The sequence below is a fragment of the Achroia grisella genome, unplaced genomic scaffold (genome assembly GCF_030625045.1).
Source record: "Achroia grisella isolate CSIRO2021 unplaced genomic scaffold, CSIRO_AGI_Agris_v1 utg903, whole genome shotgun sequence".
NCBI classification, from domain to species: domain Eukaryota; kingdom Metazoa; phylum Arthropoda; class Insecta; order Lepidoptera; family Pyralidae; genus Achroia; species Achroia grisella.
Window position 1 is genome coordinate 1,678,881 of NW_026713061.1, and position 16,306 is coordinate 1,695,186.

General features: G+C 29.8%; 4 protein-coding genes across 7 annotated transcripts; 3 read left to right on the forward strand and 1 right to left on the reverse strand.

Annotated features, from left to right (window-relative positions):
* Window positions 1-77: 77 nt before the first annotated feature.
* On the forward strand, window positions 78-2,881 carry LOC131853655 (negative elongation factor E). Its single transcript, XM_059204633.1, has 4 exons — window positions 78-569; window positions 901-1,054; window positions 1,905-2,114; window positions 2,673-2,881. The coding sequence occupies exons 1-4, from the start codon at window positions 302-304 to the stop codon at window positions 2,872-2,874; spliced, it is 834 nt and encodes a 277-aa protein (XP_059060616.1). The 5' UTR covers window positions 78-301; the 3' UTR covers window positions 2,875-2,881.
* A 321-nt stretch (window positions 2,882-3,202) lies between these two features.
* Window positions 3,203-7,335, forward strand: LOC131853596 (cysteine desulfurase, mitochondrial). The gene is made up of 8 exons (XM_059204540.1): window positions 3,203-3,419; window positions 3,982-4,058; window positions 4,682-4,936; window positions 5,190-5,355; window positions 5,630-5,914; window positions 6,021-6,194; window positions 6,397-6,529; window positions 6,879-7,335. The coding sequence occupies exons 1-8, from the start codon at window positions 3,299-3,301 to the stop codon at window positions 7,030-7,032; spliced, it is 1,365 nt and encodes a 454-aa protein (XP_059060523.1). The 5' UTR covers window positions 3,203-3,298; the 3' UTR covers window positions 7,033-7,335.
* Window positions 7,336-7,392: 57 nt separating this feature from the next.
* LOC131853597 (ras-related protein Rab-30) lies at window positions 7,393-10,177 on the reverse strand. Of its 4 annotated transcripts, XM_059204544.1 has the most exons (5): window positions 10,104-10,177; window positions 9,738-9,805; window positions 9,416-9,660; window positions 9,003-9,190; window positions 7,393-8,659 (listed from the first exon to the last, which is right to left on the reverse strand). In XM_059204544.1, the coding sequence occupies exons 1-5, from the start codon at window positions 10,135-10,137 to the stop codon at window positions 8,613-8,615; spliced, it is 582 nt and encodes a 193-aa protein (XP_059060527.1). In that variant the 5' UTR covers window positions 10,138-10,177; the 3' UTR covers window positions 7,393-8,612. The 4 variants fall into 4 exon arrangements, with proteins under 4 accessions (XP_059060527.1, XP_059060525.1, XP_059060524.1 ...); XM_059204542.1 differs by lacking the exon at window positions 10,104-10,177 and having other exon boundaries at window positions 9,416-9,654; window positions 9,738-10,031; XM_059204541.1 differs by lacking the exon at window positions 10,104-10,177 and having other exon boundaries at window positions 9,738-10,031.
* An 847-nt stretch (window positions 10,178-11,024) lies between these two features.
* Window positions 11,025-16,140, forward strand: LOC131853587 (MPN domain-containing protein CG4751). Its single transcript, XM_059204527.1, has 7 exons — window positions 11,025-11,267; window positions 11,567-11,683; window positions 11,910-12,144; window positions 12,238-12,331; window positions 13,157-13,326; window positions 13,768-14,016; window positions 14,343-16,140. The coding sequence occupies exons 1-7, from the start codon at window positions 11,073-11,075 to the stop codon at window positions 15,962-15,964; spliced, it is 2,682 nt and encodes an 893-aa protein (XP_059060510.1). The 5' UTR covers window positions 11,025-11,072; the 3' UTR covers window positions 15,965-16,140.
* The last annotated feature ends 166 nt before the right edge of the window (window positions 16,141-16,306 follow it).

Consider the following 16,306-nt stretch of genomic DNA (forward strand, 5'->3'; position numbering starts at 1 on the left):
ACAAAACGTTAACTTGCTGTCTGTCAGTATCGTAGTCAATATTGACAACTGACTTGTCAAATGTCTTTTTTAACACTATTTTCTGTGTTTACTTTAGGTAATTTGTAAAAGTTGTTTGTTTCGGTGTGAAAATAACCTTTTAAAAAAATATATTTAATTAATAATTACTTTCAAAAGTCAGGTTTTGAATTACAGTCTATTATATAAAGTTTTTAAAGTATAGGTGTACATCAAGTTTTTTCTTGATAAAATTAAACTTTTTCCTAAAAATCGATTGCCAAGTTCTCGGGACTGCGTGAATATGGTATATCTGCATTTTCCTTCGAATTTGACTGAGGAAGAGTTAATGCTACAAGCAAAGTATCAGAAACTGAAAAAGAAGAAAAAAGCTCTACAGGCACTAAAGGCGCCTAAGCAAGAACCAGAGAAACCTATTTTGCCTAAGCGACCTACAGAAGCTCGCGATGCACGTGAAATCGCTCGTAAATTAATTAAAAGCGGTGCAATACAAGCAATAAAAAGTCCTCCTCCACAACCCCAAAATGCTACTTTTAAGCGGCCTCGAGCAGGTATTTTTCATTATATCTATAAATATTTTATTTTTATTTCTATTCATAAATTTACAGCTTTCAGATATAAAAACGATCAGAGTTTCAATATTTATTGATATTAGTATCTTTGCCACCATTGAATTATTCAGAATTTATTGATATGTTAAATAATATATTTATGGATAGAATAGAATTTAATCAAACTAATTTAATTTTTATTCAAGAAACTATACCATCTTTAACATTGTTTTTCTATGGAATAAAAATATAATAGTATGATTTTGAGGTTTTATATATCTATTAATTTCTCCTAGCCTAAATACAGAACATATAATTTATGCACTTGCAGGTAGAGAGCGAAAACTAAGTGGTTCCGCAGGAGCCGCTGGTGGAGTGGCCTCATACCAGCCATTTAGTGCCTCACAAGAACCACCACCACCAGAAGAAAAAGCAGCTCCTCGGGTTAAATATTTATATGACTCTTTTGTTACAGCCCGTGAAAAGTAAGTTCTTAATTGTAGAATTTCCATAAATACTTACTAGAATAACTTCATTATCAAGTCTGAGGTTTCAGAATTATTATTTTTTATATATCAAAATACATGATTTAATTAAACTATATATTTATATGAGTCAATTGTTACATGATTATATGTTTACTCAGTTTCAATAGAACTTACAGGAAAGGTGAATAAAGAGGTCACTAACCTAGTCATAGATAGACTGTCTAGTGATATTGAGACTAGTACAATAAAAAATTAAGAATAATATTGAATATTGCAATTGATCTGCTAAATGTTTCAATATAAAACATATTACTAAATTAATTTCACCTCAATACAAATATATAGTTTTGACAGATAATTGTAAAAATTAAATAAAAAAAATAAAATACATTATGAATACAACATATGTTATTAATTAGTTTTGCTTGCTATTTTCACTTATACTGTTACAAAAAATGGTATGATATACAGTTAAGACCCTCAAGATTACAATAAATGTGTTTCTATGGTATTTCTATTCAGTAAGTGCTTATATAATAACTTTTCAAACAAATTATTAATTTACTTTTTCCTTAAGTTCTATTCAATGAGAATATAGATATTTATTACAGGAAACAATTTATTATTGATAACTGTATATAGTATGTGTAATACTGCATAGGAGTATATACTGATATTTAAAAATTACTATACATTATTAACTGCAGACTTCCCAAATTAATAATATTAGTATGGGTAGACTTACAAGTAAACTGACATAAGAAGAGAAGACATGTTATACTTTTGTATATATAATAGTTCTCTAACATTAAATTAGTTTAAATCATAACATATTTTTATGTTTTAGAGAAGAAAAGACCCCAAGAAATCTTGGTGGTGGTGGTGACACTCCTGTGGCAAGCGGTGGCAGTGGCGGTGGTGGTGGCAGTGGTAGTGGTAGTGGTGGTCGAAGTTCCACACTGCAAGTATCAGGTGCTCGTATTACAGAAGAAGCAATAAGACGTATTCTTGCAACATATGAGCCATTCACATTTATACAAGAGCCAGATGAAGATAAGTATGTATTTGAATTATTATGTAATAATTTTTAATAATCAATTATAATAGAAAAATAATTTAATTATGTAAAATATCTTTCCTCATTATACTATTAATTTAAGTAACATAAAAATAATTTTGAGACAGAATAGATAAAATTGTTAGAAAATCTTCAATTTCAAAATATACCATCTTTTTATCTTCATTGAAATAATGTTATTTAAAAACACTAAATAGATATCATTCAAATGGATATCTATTATTGCCCATACAAATAATGCCCCTCACTTCCAAACTGAAATAAATTACAATCAGTGGTTATCTAATGATATTTTATTAATTTTCAGGGTATTCTTAACATTTGATTCTGTAGAAATTGCATTCAAAAACTATAACTTCTCTTATACAATCTTTTTATCTTCATTGAAATAATGTTATTTAAAATGTTATTTATAAACACTAAATAGATATCATTCAAAAGGATATCTATTATTGCCCCAAAAAATAGTGCCCCTCACTTCCAAACTGAAATAAATTACAATCAGTGGTTATCTAATGATATTTTATAAATTTCCAGGGTATTCTTAACATTTGATTCTGTAGAAATTGCAAATCATGCACAAACAGCACTAGAAGGATCCGACGAGGGCTGGCGCGTGACGAATTCTCGAAGACCACCATCAACAGGTACATGGGCGCCTGCAGCCTCCCCTCGAAATCCGCCTCCGCCTAAAGACGCAAAACGTTCCTTAGTAACGTATGATGATATATTTGAATAAATGATTTATAAACATAATATCTTATTAATTTCTCTATAATTAGAAGTCATATATATATATATATATATATCTCTAATGCATTTCATTCATTATACTATTTTTATAATAATAGTGTAATAGTGAAATTTAAACCAAAGCTTTGACCAACTTTCAACTCTATTTTCTTAAAGTATGTTTTATTCACAAATTACGGTAATAAAATCTCCATTAAAATAAAAAAAATCGTATTATTTGTCCATTCGTTACGATAATGTGAACAAACTTTAATAAGCAATAAATATTTGTATCTGACGCGCTGTCAGATGAAGTGTCAAGCAAAAATATTTTTTGATCTGTGATAGTTTGTGTGATGGCAATAGAATTCCAATAGAAAGTAATGTCAAAAAAATTAAACTGTTTTATTGCGTATTAACAAAATTACGAAATGTTCTGTTTATCGAGAGGTTTATTTCCCATATTCCTTAAAAAATCTATAAAAAAAATACCGCCTAAAGATTATAACAGTCAGCTAACGCTAGAATGCGGAAAATACTTCTCAAACAAAGGTAAACAACGCCGGTTTTTACTTAAGTCCATTTTATGATGCAATCATCAATCAGAAACTATATAACTGTATAATAATTTAATACAGAAAAAGCAATTTTCTCTTTAGAAGATTTCGAATCTAGAAAGTCGATATCCGGACATTCATTGTAATTTAAATCAATATCCGTCTTAACTAACCTACACGATCCTATGTAACCAATTTAAATGAAGTTACATTAATGATTGAACATGCTCGACATAAAAGCATATTATGAACTGCATTCCAAGCCATTCTAACATTTAGGACTACTAATTAACCAAGAAGACTTTTAGAACCATACCCATATACTTTTACAACTTATTTCAAATCTGTATTATCAAAATTAAAAACAAATGATACAAGGTCATTGGTTGTAGTTGTTATTTTTTAAATACAACTAATTGTAGGAGATCATCTATTTTTAAATACAAAAATGCATCATTTTAATTTTTATTTAGTGTAATTAAATTGCTTCTACAATGAACATGTAAGTATTGAAGAAACACTGTTATCTGAATCTTAAATATTTTATAATTTTTTAGTTGATGAAAAATTTGCATTAAAGCATGAAGATTTTGGTCGACCACTTTATTTTGATGCTCAAGCCACAACTCCTGTGGTAAGCTAATTAATTCTGTTACATACAATTCAATATACTTCATTTTGTATTAGGCACCTTGTAACAGGGTATGGAATTTAGATGTGATGGTCATTATTACATGTATTATTAGAAAGCCATTAATATTGAAAATAGATTTATCAGAGACAATAAATAGTCATACTTTGTTACATTAATTTTATTAAAAAACTAAGTGTTACACATGGTAACTGCATCTGTGTGAAATTTCTAAATATAAAGTAGCATATGCTACTCCTTATAACTATCTTAGAGTGAAAGTCTCATCAAAATTGGTCCAGCCATTTTGGAGATTAACAATGACAAATAGACAGACAATATTTTTTAAATTAATTTGTTTATGTAATTACTTTATATACTTACATATGCATTTAGTGAAAAGCTGTTAATTTCCAATAAACAGGTCCTATTTCAATTATATTTATTTGTATAGATTAAAATCTTATTGACATTTGCATTATCTGTATGTTCAAAATATTGATAATTTAAAAATACTGTGAGCTACCTCCCTCTGGTTGTTTACTTATCGTCAAGTTTTATCCAACTTCTGTTCTGTGATTATGTTAAGAGCAATTTTTCATTACATCCATAATCTATATTCACAGGATCCAAGGGTACTTGATGCTATGCTGCCTTATCTTGTGAGCTATCATGGTAACCCCCATTCACGAACACATGCATATGGTTGGGAAAGTGAAAGTGCTGTTGAAAAAGCTAGAGAACAAGTCGCTCAACTAATAGGAGCCGATCCAAAAGAGATTATATTCACATCAGGAGCAACTGAATCTAATAACATATCTGTCAAAGGTGTTGCTCGTTTTTATGCACCAAGGAAGAAGCATATTGTAACCACACAAATTGTAAGAATTACTTTATTCCAGGTTATTTATTACTACCCATGACTAGGTCTGTGTACACAAAATTGATTCCCATAACTGACTTCTGGTTACTATGATTATTAATTCAGTTTAATAATTTAGTCATGGCAACACAGATATGGAGATGTTGTATAGCCAGTACTACTATATATAATTCTAAACATCCAAACTTGCAAACTTTACCCTTGTATAATATTATTATGGATCACAGTCAAAGTATTTGCACTATTTTTAGGAACATAAATGTGTTCTGGATTCATGCCGTGCCTTAGAAGGAGAAGGCTTTAAAGTTACCTACTTACCTGTGGAACAGAATGGTATTATCAAATTAAAGGAATTAGAAAATGCACTTACTCCAGAGACAAGTTTGGTATCAATTATGACTGTCAACAATGAAATAGGTACAAATTTTTAATATTTAAATAATGCTTACCACCCTTACTCATTTTCATTAACTATTTTCTTATACTATGTTGCTGCTTAGTTGAATGTAATAATGACACTAATTTGTAGTAAATATTTGCTAGTGTGTAGTAATATTTTTTCTTTGGGTCACCTGTAAATGAAGGACAATTATTTGTTGGTATACTACAATAAATAAAACTACAATTTATTAGTGACCTTTTCAACATGACTACAATTTGTTAATACTTCCTTAAAATAATTAATTTTCAGGTGTGAAACAACCCATTGCAGACATTGGAGCAATATGTAAAAGTAAAAAAGTATTTTTTCACACTGACGCTGCTCAAGCATTGGGGAAAATTCCTATAGATGTCAACAAAATGAACATAGATTTGATGTCAATTTCTGGTCACAAAATTTACGGTCCTAAGGGCGTTGGAGCTTTATATATTAGACGTAGGCCTAGAGTTAGGGTTGAACCTATCCAAAGTGGTGGTGGACAGGAAAGGGGAATGAGAAGTGGTACAGTACCAACCCCACTTGCTGTTGGATTAGGTAAAAACTAATTTATTTATTTAAAAACAACTCATATTTTACTGTTATAATTATTACATTTATGTTTCTTGTATAATATAATTAAATTTGTTGTTTATAAAACTAGGAGCAGCTTGTGAGTTAGCCAGTCGTGAAATGGCCTATGATCATGCTTGGATGCAGAAATTGTCTCAAAGATTTTTGAATAAAATAAATTCAAAACTAACACATGTTATAAGAAATGGAGATCCCAAGGAATCTTATCCAGGCTGTGTAAATTTATCATTTGCATTTGTAGAAGGTATATATTTGATTTTTTCTGTTAATTTATATATTCTGTTACATACTAAATATAATCAGTTGCAGCATTCTGGTAATAAGAAATAGTCATGTAAGTTATTCTAATAATGTCATAATAATCATGACTTTGCTACTGTTTTCCTAAGTAATTGAATTATAGTCAAAATTGTTTCATATTTAACTTATATATTGTTAAATTTTAGGTGAATCACTATTAATGGCTCTAAAAGATGTAGCTTTGTCAAGTGGCTCAGCATGTACGTCAGCATCACTTGAACCATCATATGTGTTAAGAGCCATTGGCACTGATGAAGACTTGGCACATAGTTCAATCAGGTACATTTTTAAATAACATTTTTACTATATTACAAATTGCATGAAAGTAACTTTATATATATAAATTTACCAACATTCAACCCATTAAAATTAATGGGAAGTGGCAACTGTCGCCTGTTATACGCCTATATGTGACAGGTCTCATATTTCTGGTGATAAGCAGTTTATACATATATGTTTATACAAAGTTTATCCCCATAAGTTAATCTTATGATTTCAAAAATTATGTTTCTATAACTTGATTAGTAACTATATTTAGTTTGTCTTTAAAATCCATCACATACAATTTTAATTACTGACCGGTTGATATATGTACATTATTAATGCTACTTTTTATTACTAATTCTAGATTTGGGCTGGGAAGATTTACAACCATTGAAGAAGTTGATTACACAGCTGAAAAGACAATCAGGCATGTTGAACGACTTAGAGAAATGAGCCCATTGTGGGAAATGGTACAAGAAGGTGTCGATATTAAAACAATTCAATGGTCACAGCATTAATATTCAATCATAGAAATAGACCTGATAAAGATCTGGCAAAATATAAATTATTATTTAGTATTATGATTGTGATGACAATCAACAACATAATCAAATTATTTTGTAAACAATAAAATAACTGAGCTATGAGATATAACATAATACAACCTAGGTATAGTTTCTTTTATATTAGAAAAGTATGAATGGCCATCCATAAATTATCCCACACGCTAAGAGGGAGGGAGGGTAATACAGTAACAGGATTGTATAGTGTGACAAAGGCTCAGGGAGAGTAGTAAATTTCGTGACGTCATATTAAAAAAATGGCATTATGTCTACAAGTTTGAACAAGTTTAAAAATATTTTCATAATATTTAAAATTTTTGGTGTCACACTAAGGAGGGTGGGCTCTTACAAATACCAACTGAACTGTATTTCAGTTCAGCTGGTATTTAGCTTTATTTGTGAAATATTGGTACTGTAGATATGATGCTACATGAAATTATAAATATTTACCATATAGACATGCAAATTATGTGAAAGTATTTGTTTTACTCAAATAGTGGACACTGTAAAAACTACGAAGTGACAGCCAATTTTTTACTTTGCATTTGAGTATGAGATTCTCAGTTCTCTAATCTCTGTGGCTGTGGCACTAATGAACAACAAAGAGAACAAATGTCATGTTTTTATAGCCCTTCCCTATAGGGCTAAGAAAACATGAAAGTTGATTGATGTAATTGATGATGGATGGCTCCTAAACTGTTAACAAAAAAAATATCTTGTGAATATTCTCAATATAGAATTTCAATATTTCAATTTAAAATAAACAAGAATGTATATAACCAAAAGGATGTAGAGTAAAGTATATGACCAGAATGATGTAGCTTTATTGTACTTTAATGAACATGTCAGTATATTTTTTGTTTCATGTTCATAATGTCAAAAAATATTGGATAAATTACTCTAATTGTTTGTTATGAAATATATGTATAACTTGTTCAATTAAACTGCTTAGTAATATCAATGTTGTTATTTATTAATACCATCTACTTTACAAACAGGGAATAAGTTCTAAATTAACATTTACTATGAATAGTGAAAAAGATTGAATATAATAATATAACAGGTATCACTATACACAATATTAATAATTATGAGAACAGTATCCCACAGCTTTGCCCATATGGTGAAATAACAAACATTCAAATATTTTCACCAAGTTTTACATTTATATTAGTAGGAATATGATTTCCACGGGACTAATACAGATCAAAATAGTAGAGATTGTGACAATACAAAATATAAAAAAGCTAATTAATCGATGTATAAAACAGTTTATTTTGTTTTTATTATTTCGGTAATATTCATATAGTTAGAGCAATATATGATGATTAATGCAGGTTTAATCAAAGGTTGCTTAAAGCCTGTATAAGTATCATGTTTAGTTATCTATTATGATATATAGAAAAAATTGTACAAATTAATAACAAAACAAATTTTACCTCTATCCAGCCACCATTAAAGCTTTGCTATAAATATTTAAAGCTATAACATATTGAGAATGCAGGCAACAACTACCTTTTATTTATATCATTGACTTAATGAAAACAAATTGTCTCCTCTGCACTACATTTTATCTCCAAACCTACAACACAAATCATTCTTATTACTATTAACAATTTCACAGCACACACAATCTTTGGCGATTTTTTTTTCGCAGTGCCTACACCTCTGTATGTAACATTAGTTGCAATGTTTGCAATACAAAAGTCGATCTATAACATGTCTTCAATATTAGACCACAGGTCCTGTTTCTATTATAATTAAAAATATGTTTAAAAAATTACCAGCAACTATTTGCTGTAATGTTAAAAATTTGAGCTATTACATGTAATGATATAAATATGAAAATATTGAAAAAAATATTACATCACATTATTAGAATTAAGTTACAGCATGCATTATGTATAATTACAATCAACAACTACATGATGGTTCTTCAGGAGGGTCTGGATTGGTTATTTTGAAACTGTTATGGTCTAATGTTTGCAGTTCTATCCTAGACCTATTTGTCTCAACTAACTGCAGTGCAATATCTGAAAACATTTCTTCCACTCCTTTGCCTGTTTTACATGATGTTTTATATGTAGTGCTAATCAAATTATGGCACTGCTCACTGAAACATAAAATGAACTGTGAAATATAAATTTTATTGGAAATCAATGTTTATTGTTTTGAATAAGATTATTCTATAAGTAATCCAGTGACCAAATTCAGTTTGGTATCATCTTTATTTGCATTAAACTTGAATATTTAAAAATAAATACTTAATATTTTAAAATAGTAAACTATAGATATATATGATAGATTACAGATTAGTTAACATGATTAGTATAATTACCAAAAAGTTTCAATATCAGCATCAGTAACTTGTGGGGCTGATCCTTCTAAATCAGACTTATTTCCACATAGAAATATTTTAGCATTCTCTGCATATGTCACTATATCCAATAAATGTTGACTTAACACATGAAATGAGGAGGCATTGTCCAAAGAAAATACTAAAATAGCTGCTTCTGCAAATTTATAGTAACTTGAAGTGACTGAGGCAATTCTTTCCATACCACCTGTATCCCATAGCTGTAACTAAAATTATATTTTTTTTACTAAAGCATCAGTTAACAATTTAGCCAGTTATTTTTTAACTAATTATTATGACGAACCTTAACATCCTTGTCACCTACTTTATACAACTTTTCAAAATGGTCTAATCCTAATGTCGATCTTCTATCTGAATTAGGAAGAAAAGTATTGTTAATAAAGCGACGAAACAAGGAACTTTTACCCACCCCGTATTCACCACACAGTATTACTTTTAGTACAGGGGTTTTTACAACAGCCATATTTCTCTAAATACAATATTACTTCGCTTTGATGTTTCAAAATACTTAATTTACATAAAATAATTGCAACAAAATAGTAGAAATAGAAATCAATTAGCAGATTTTGTGAATATTACTGACTACAGTGTAACGAAACAATGTATTCTGTGCATGTCGCAACAATATATGGCTTACTTACTTACGTACATGAAATAGTAAACAAAGATGAAAAAGATAGCATATATAATCAAGTTTGCGATTTCAAGACAACTGCAGTGGTGCTGTCGAATGCTAACTACAGAAGTATACAACACAGTGTATTCTTCAGATCTGTGCTCAAATGTCATCAGAATCATAAAGATGTAGGTATCTATTGACTTTTATAATTTTAATTAATATCGATATTAATAAAAATATAAAAACTAAGTATTATGTAGTCGAAGTCATTTCTGGTTTTTTTATACTGCTTTGAAATATAATTCAGTATAATTTTATTATACAATAATTGACGAGAAGATTTATAAACGGCTCCATATTTTTTATTGGATATTTAGACTATTGTATGCAAATTGGCCTTTAGTTTTTCATATATGATATTATATATGAAAAACTAAAGGCCATGCAAGATTTTCTGAGCAATCTGAAACAGTGTTTTTCTCGTCAACATTATGGCTTCCCCGAATAATATGCGAGCGATATTTAATTTATTTGAATCTGTTTACTATGGTCATCAATAATTCGTAAATCAATATAATACTTCATTACTTTTTTAGCAAGTTGGATATCGACATAAACCAATAAGGTGTGATATTGCGATATAACATAATAGGACGTGTGACTTGACATAAATGATTGACAAAAAGGCCCAAAGAGCACAGAGCAACAGAATATTGTATGTACCAGAATGTATTTATGAACATAATAGTTTTTGTTAAATGAAAACGAAGTTGTAATCTTTATATTTCATAATTACTAAAACTATACAACAGAATAATGATTAATATTATTCTAGATTCTCTTAAATGTTTTTAAATTTCGCCCTATATAGATCTCATTTCAAAATTACTGATTACTTAATACAGTAATCTGCTGCTTTAGAAATTTTATTTAACTCTTTAACGCGTAATCCACACATTTTTTAATACAGATTTTTATTGTAAAACTTTTATAAATGATATGGATTTACAAACATCTCATTTGGCTGCTGCTTTAATGTCTGGCACTATTTACAACAATACGTCAATAGAGGGAACGCCAAACACCGGCCAAATACCTAATGTAAATAAAACTGAAAAGTCTAATGAAGTATTGAAAGAGCATCCTGGTGAAGAAAAAGAAGAAATGGGTAGTGGCGAAGAATTTTCCGACGAGGTATTTTTAATTCAGTGCTTGTTTCAGTCATCAAATTCATATTGTACATTACTTACTGATGACTGACTGATATTTATTTTCTATGCTATAAGAATTTCTTTAAGTAATAATAAAAAAATATATAAAAACATAAAATAAATAAATACTCTATATATGTATGTATGCAGTTTCATGAGTATTTGATTCCTTTTAATATGAAACATTAAGAAATTCATATTTTTCCATAGTTTATTAGTATGTACTTCAGAAAAAAAACAATTAAATGTTTACATAAATATTTATGAACAATAATATTACAGGAGTGTGAAGCACAGGCTGGAAATAAGTCCATTCCAGGAAGAGGTGTTACTCTTCAGATGTTATTAGAAGATAAAATGCTAGAGCCTGGTATTGCTGCAATGACTATTGAATATTTGGTTTGTACCTACTATTATATTTAGTGTAGTGACGGAGTAGTATTTTTGCAGGTTTAATAATCTTGATATCAGTCGTTACTTCTTTTTGTCTTTGAAAATATAAAAATGTAACACCTATTGAATTCTCTTTAACTCTGACCGCTAAGCTATTAAGTTTATAATGTAATTTACCTTCTTTTTAATGTTAATTTATAAAATGCATGTTAATTATTATTGTTTTATTTAGGGTCAAAAATTTGTTGGAGACTTACAAGCAGATGGCAAAATAAAATCACATGAAACAGAAACAATTTTTTGCTCTCCATCTGCATGGGCTATTCACTGTAAACGAATCATTAACCCTGATAAAAGGTCTGGATGTGGTTGGGCTTCAGTCAAATATAGGGGGAAGAAGTTAGATACAATAAAGGCCACATATCTGCGTAAAAAGCAACTCCAAAGGGAAAATATGCACACAGATGGTATGTTTTTATGCTTAAAATGTATAATTTTGTTATTTAGTAAACATTTTTATGTACAAAAGTATATGTTAAAATTACTTTTTCTGTTTGTAGAAGAAACTGAAATGGAAGTTGAAAATCCTCCAGAACCACCACCACAGAGGGTGGTTATGAAACACAACACTGTACCTAATAGAATGATGCAGCAGTAAGTTTTTGTTCTTTACTTACTTACTTACTTGGTTTTCATGCACAATTAAAGAGTGATAGATATGAATATATATTTTTAGCAGTTAATAATTTTATATTTATCAGTAATATCAGTTGAGAAAGTCATTTCCTGTGCATTATTTAATCTATTGGACAATTACCAGATAAGGATAAAGCTATAATTGTAATGGTTCTTTGTATTATGGTATGTGTGATTCAAACTGTCTTGACAACTTTATTCAACAATACTTTTATTATGTTTACAAAATATTTTTAACCATAAATTTTAATGACCATTATATGATATGTTTGATGTAAATGTTTAAGACAGCTATAGATATTTTCATTACCAGCATTGCCAGATGCTCCCAATATTCAGCCTTAAGTTTGGGAACTATGCAACCCCCATACATTAATGGCCATTTGTGATTGTGCTACAATCAGACACATACAAAATAAACATTTAAATAATACATTCGTTTGAAGTTGATGATCTTAAGAAGAACTGAAAGAAATAAATACTGAATACTATGTATAAATATTGTATTTAGTAGGAAAAGTAAAGTTTTGCTTCTATGATACTTTCATCACCATGAACTTTAACTATGATAACCAGCAAAAATAATTTAATCCATTTCAATAATCCCATAGACTTGCCAGAAATAACTTCGAATGTTTAATAGACACAGTACTGTGTCTGTTGTATAGACAATATTGGTCTTGGACAGTGACAATAAATTAATGTTCAATAGATACTCTAATTACCATTGCACAGAATGTTACATGAGAGAGTGTAGATTTTATTATTGTAATTGTGTTTTAGTGATACGAATATGTTGATAGAAGCAGTATCATTTTCATCAGCTGGAAAAGTGCAACCATTCATTGTGTCAGTAAGTTCTAATGCTTGCTTGGTTCTTGATATACACTGCCATTTAAAAAAAGAAGAAGTATATGGTTATTTAGCTGGCACTTGGGACTTGAATAGTCATAGTAAGTTATTTAATTTTTATTAAATTAGTGTTTTAGTCCATTGGTTATTAAAGTTTAATAAGTGACTATGGTACAGTCAGGGTGAAATGAACCTACTGGTCTCGTCTTTCCTTTTAAATAATATTTTATATTATTTATTTTCAAATCTGTCTCCTGGAAAACTTTAAACAACCTAAAAACTGATAACTCAGTTTAACTCACATAGTTTTTGCATTCTTTTACTAACAAAACTAGGGCTTTGGTATTTAATTAATTAATGGACATGATTTCGTAGTTCTCATGTTTTATTCAGACCTATTTTGTGATGCCTTCTTGGTCTTGACTACATAACTTTACTCAAATTTTTATATTTTACCTGTCCTATTGTACCTTAAATATAATAACTTATTAGACAGCTTTTTAAAAAGAGTACCAATATTATTGTTAATTTTCTTTTTTTAGATTTAATGATAACCCACACATTCCCTTGTCTTGTGAGCAAAAATGATAGTAGGCCAAGAGTTTTAGTGGAATTAGAGATTCAAATGGAAATTGAAAAACTTGGTCTTACCCTCCTTGGATGGTATCATTCTCACCCAACTAATCCTGCAATGCCAAGCCTAAGAGATTGTGATAATCAATTAGAATATCAAATTAAAATGAGGGGGCCATCTGAAATTTCCTACATTCCATGCATTGGTGTAATATGCTGTAAGTATAACAAATTTATCAGTGTAATTTTACCAAGTACTAAATACGTATTTTGGAAAATTTAGCTCAGGGACATCTGGGGATAGAGATTTCCACAGTTTTACCGATTTTAATATACATACAACTGTAATTTAACAGAGAAATGGACTTGGTCTTGATAAGAGATTTGTGTGAAGATGTGTGATATTAAAAATTACAGCCCATATAATTTTATTGCCGTTTGATATATTGAGTATAGTATATGGGTTTATTTAAAACTTTTATTGAAAGGTAATTGAAGAAAGTGTTTATTATCAAAAATCATAACTTATGATTATTTCTTTCAGCACCATATAACCCAGAAAGTCCTGTCTTGGAGTCATCTCTAACATTTTTTTGGGTAATGCCCCCTTCAGAGCAAAGACCCACGGAATATCCCAGACCCTTATTGTTGCAGTACAACATGATACATGATAGTCATTTATCACCACACGCAATGGAGCAGATTAAGAAAAGCATAAAATATTATTTTACATTTACTGATGACACCTTAATTAATTTTAAGGACAATTTCAAACCAGATATAACATTTTTGGATAAACTTAAGTGCACATTGATTGCGAAGTTCCCACGTGAACAAAGTGATGGTTTATTATGGCAATTTATACGAGACGAATTAGGGTGCTCTTCTGAACAAGATGATAAGATGGATTTGGATGCTTTATTAGCAGTTCCACAACCTATTCCTGTATCTAAGCCCAGTCAAACAACTGTACCCAATTTTCCATCAGTTAGCACATTGCAACAGATGGTCAGTCGACCGGCTGGCGTTCCGCCTATAAATGTTTCTTCAGGCATTGGATCTCCTCATAAATTCGAAACGCCTCAATTAAATATTCCTGTTTTGTCAAGTTCTTCAAAATCATCAAAGTCATCATCTTCGTCTCTTCCGCCAACTTATCCTACTGGCTTGGATATGTTGACAAGTATGGCTTTAGGATTAGGATCTCCAAATTTACCTCTTCCTTTGGGTGCTACCGGTTTAGAAAGTTTAGCCGCTGCTAATAATATGTTAACTGGGCTTACACCAAATCTTCCATCTAGTTTAGCAGCAAGTTTATCTAGTAGTAAATTACCTGATCCACCGTCTTATGCGGCGTCTCTTCAAAATTTAACTAACAGTATGGGAAGTTATGATAAGACTCCATCCAGCACTGCAACAAGTACGTCTACACCGATACCAGCGAGTATTGCTTCCAATTTAATGATGAGTTCTGCAGATATTGCCAATGCACTTTTTTCTGCTACAAAATATTCAAATGCAGGTATTTTAGGTATTCCAGATCCCATGTCCAAATCAACATTAGCAGCAAACAACATGTTCTTATCACCATCATTGATGAAAATGCAAGAGTCACTTTTAAAACCTCTGTCTAGCAGTAGCTCAATATCTTCAAAAGTTGGCTTAGATCAAAATGTGTTAATGAAATCCCCACATGATCTGTTAAAAGGCAATAAAGACTACTTGCCACCTGATTTCGGAAGTGTAGGAAAAGGGAAATCTGACAATGCTCCATTAGATGGAATGAAACTGTCTGACGCCAGTGCCTCTTCAAAAGGAGAATCTTCTAAATCTGAACCTGTGGATATGCAGGCGGCTGATTTTAGCATGTCATCACGCGTAGGTGGTGATTCGTTTTTGAATCAAATGCTAGAATTAACGAAAAAGACGACGATGCCTGATTACATGTCAGACTATGGCCAACCACCAATAAAAATGGCTAAAACCGAAGAGTTGCCGAATCCAGCGCCTCCATCTAGTCATTCATATTTAAACACATCTAGCATCGTTGATACGATAGCGCAAGTAGCAATGGGGAATTTTTCTAAACACGACGAATCAATGGATTATATGAAGGAACAAGATTATACTACAAATAAAACCGTAATAAATGATAACGATAAATGAAATTGAAATCTCCTGGTTATTATGGAATGTTTATAAACAATAGTATATTATTTATTGTAATAACTTAGTGTTTATTAAGTATATCTTTTATTTGTAAACACTGATTCTTACAGTTACGTTTTTAGAGTGTTTGTGTGCGGACAAAATATTTTATTAAGAATACAACTCAGTATTTTAGGCTTAAGATTTATTTATATAATAATAATTAATTAAAATAAATATAAATATCATGAAATAATAAAAATATACCGATTTTTACTTTTGTCTCGACCTGAGTTTTAATTAATATTTAATTAATATTATTTTTTATTAACTTTAAAGTCTTATCTCAACTAAATTATT

Coding starts and splice junctions, on each gene's coding strand:
- LOC131853655 (XM_059204633.1), top strand. CDS start 302: ATGGTATATCTGCATTTTCCTTCGAATTTGACTGAGGAAGAGTTAATG. Junction 570..900: donor TTTTAAGCGGCCTCGAGCAG/GTATTTTTCATT, acceptor ATGCACTTGCAG/GTAGAGAGCGAAAACTAAGT. Junction 2,115..2,672: donor CAAGAGCCAGATGAAGATAA/GTATGTATTTGA, acceptor ATAAATTTCCAG/GGTATTCTTAACATTTGATT.
- LOC131853596 (XM_059204540.1), top strand. CDS start 3,299: ATGTTCTGTTTATCGAGAGGTTTATTTCCCATATTCCTTAAAAAATCT. Junction 5,356..5,629: donor GACTGTCAACAATGAAATAG/GTACAAATTTTT, acceptor ATTAATTTTCAG/GTGTGAAACAACCCATTGCA. Junction 6,530..6,878: donor TTGGCACATAGTTCAATCAG/GTACATTTTTAA, acceptor TACTAATTCTAG/ATTTGGGCTGGGAAGATTTA.
- LOC131853597 (XM_059204541.1), bottom strand. CDS start 9,917: ATGGCTGTTGTAAAAACCCCTGTACTAAAAGTAATACTGTGTGGTGAA. Junction 9,191..9,415: donor GCTGATATTGAAACTTTTTG/GTAATTATACTA, acceptor TTTATGTTTCAG/TGAGCAGTGCCATAATTTGA. Junction 8,660..9,002: donor CCCTCCTGAAGAACCATCAT/GTAGTTGTTGAT, acceptor TTTGTGTTGTAG/GTTTGGAGATAAAATGTAGT.
- LOC131853587 (XM_059204527.1), top strand. CDS start 11,073: ATGGATTTACAAACATCTCATTTGGCTGCTGCTTTAATGTCTGGCACT. Junction 11,268..11,566: donor GCGAAGAATTTTCCGACGAG/GTATTTTTAATT, acceptor ATAATATTACAG/GAGTGTGAAGCACAGGCTGG. Junction 13,327..13,767: donor TTGGGACTTGAATAGTCATA/GTAAGTTATTTA, acceptor TTCTTTTTTTAG/ATTTAATGATAACCCACACA.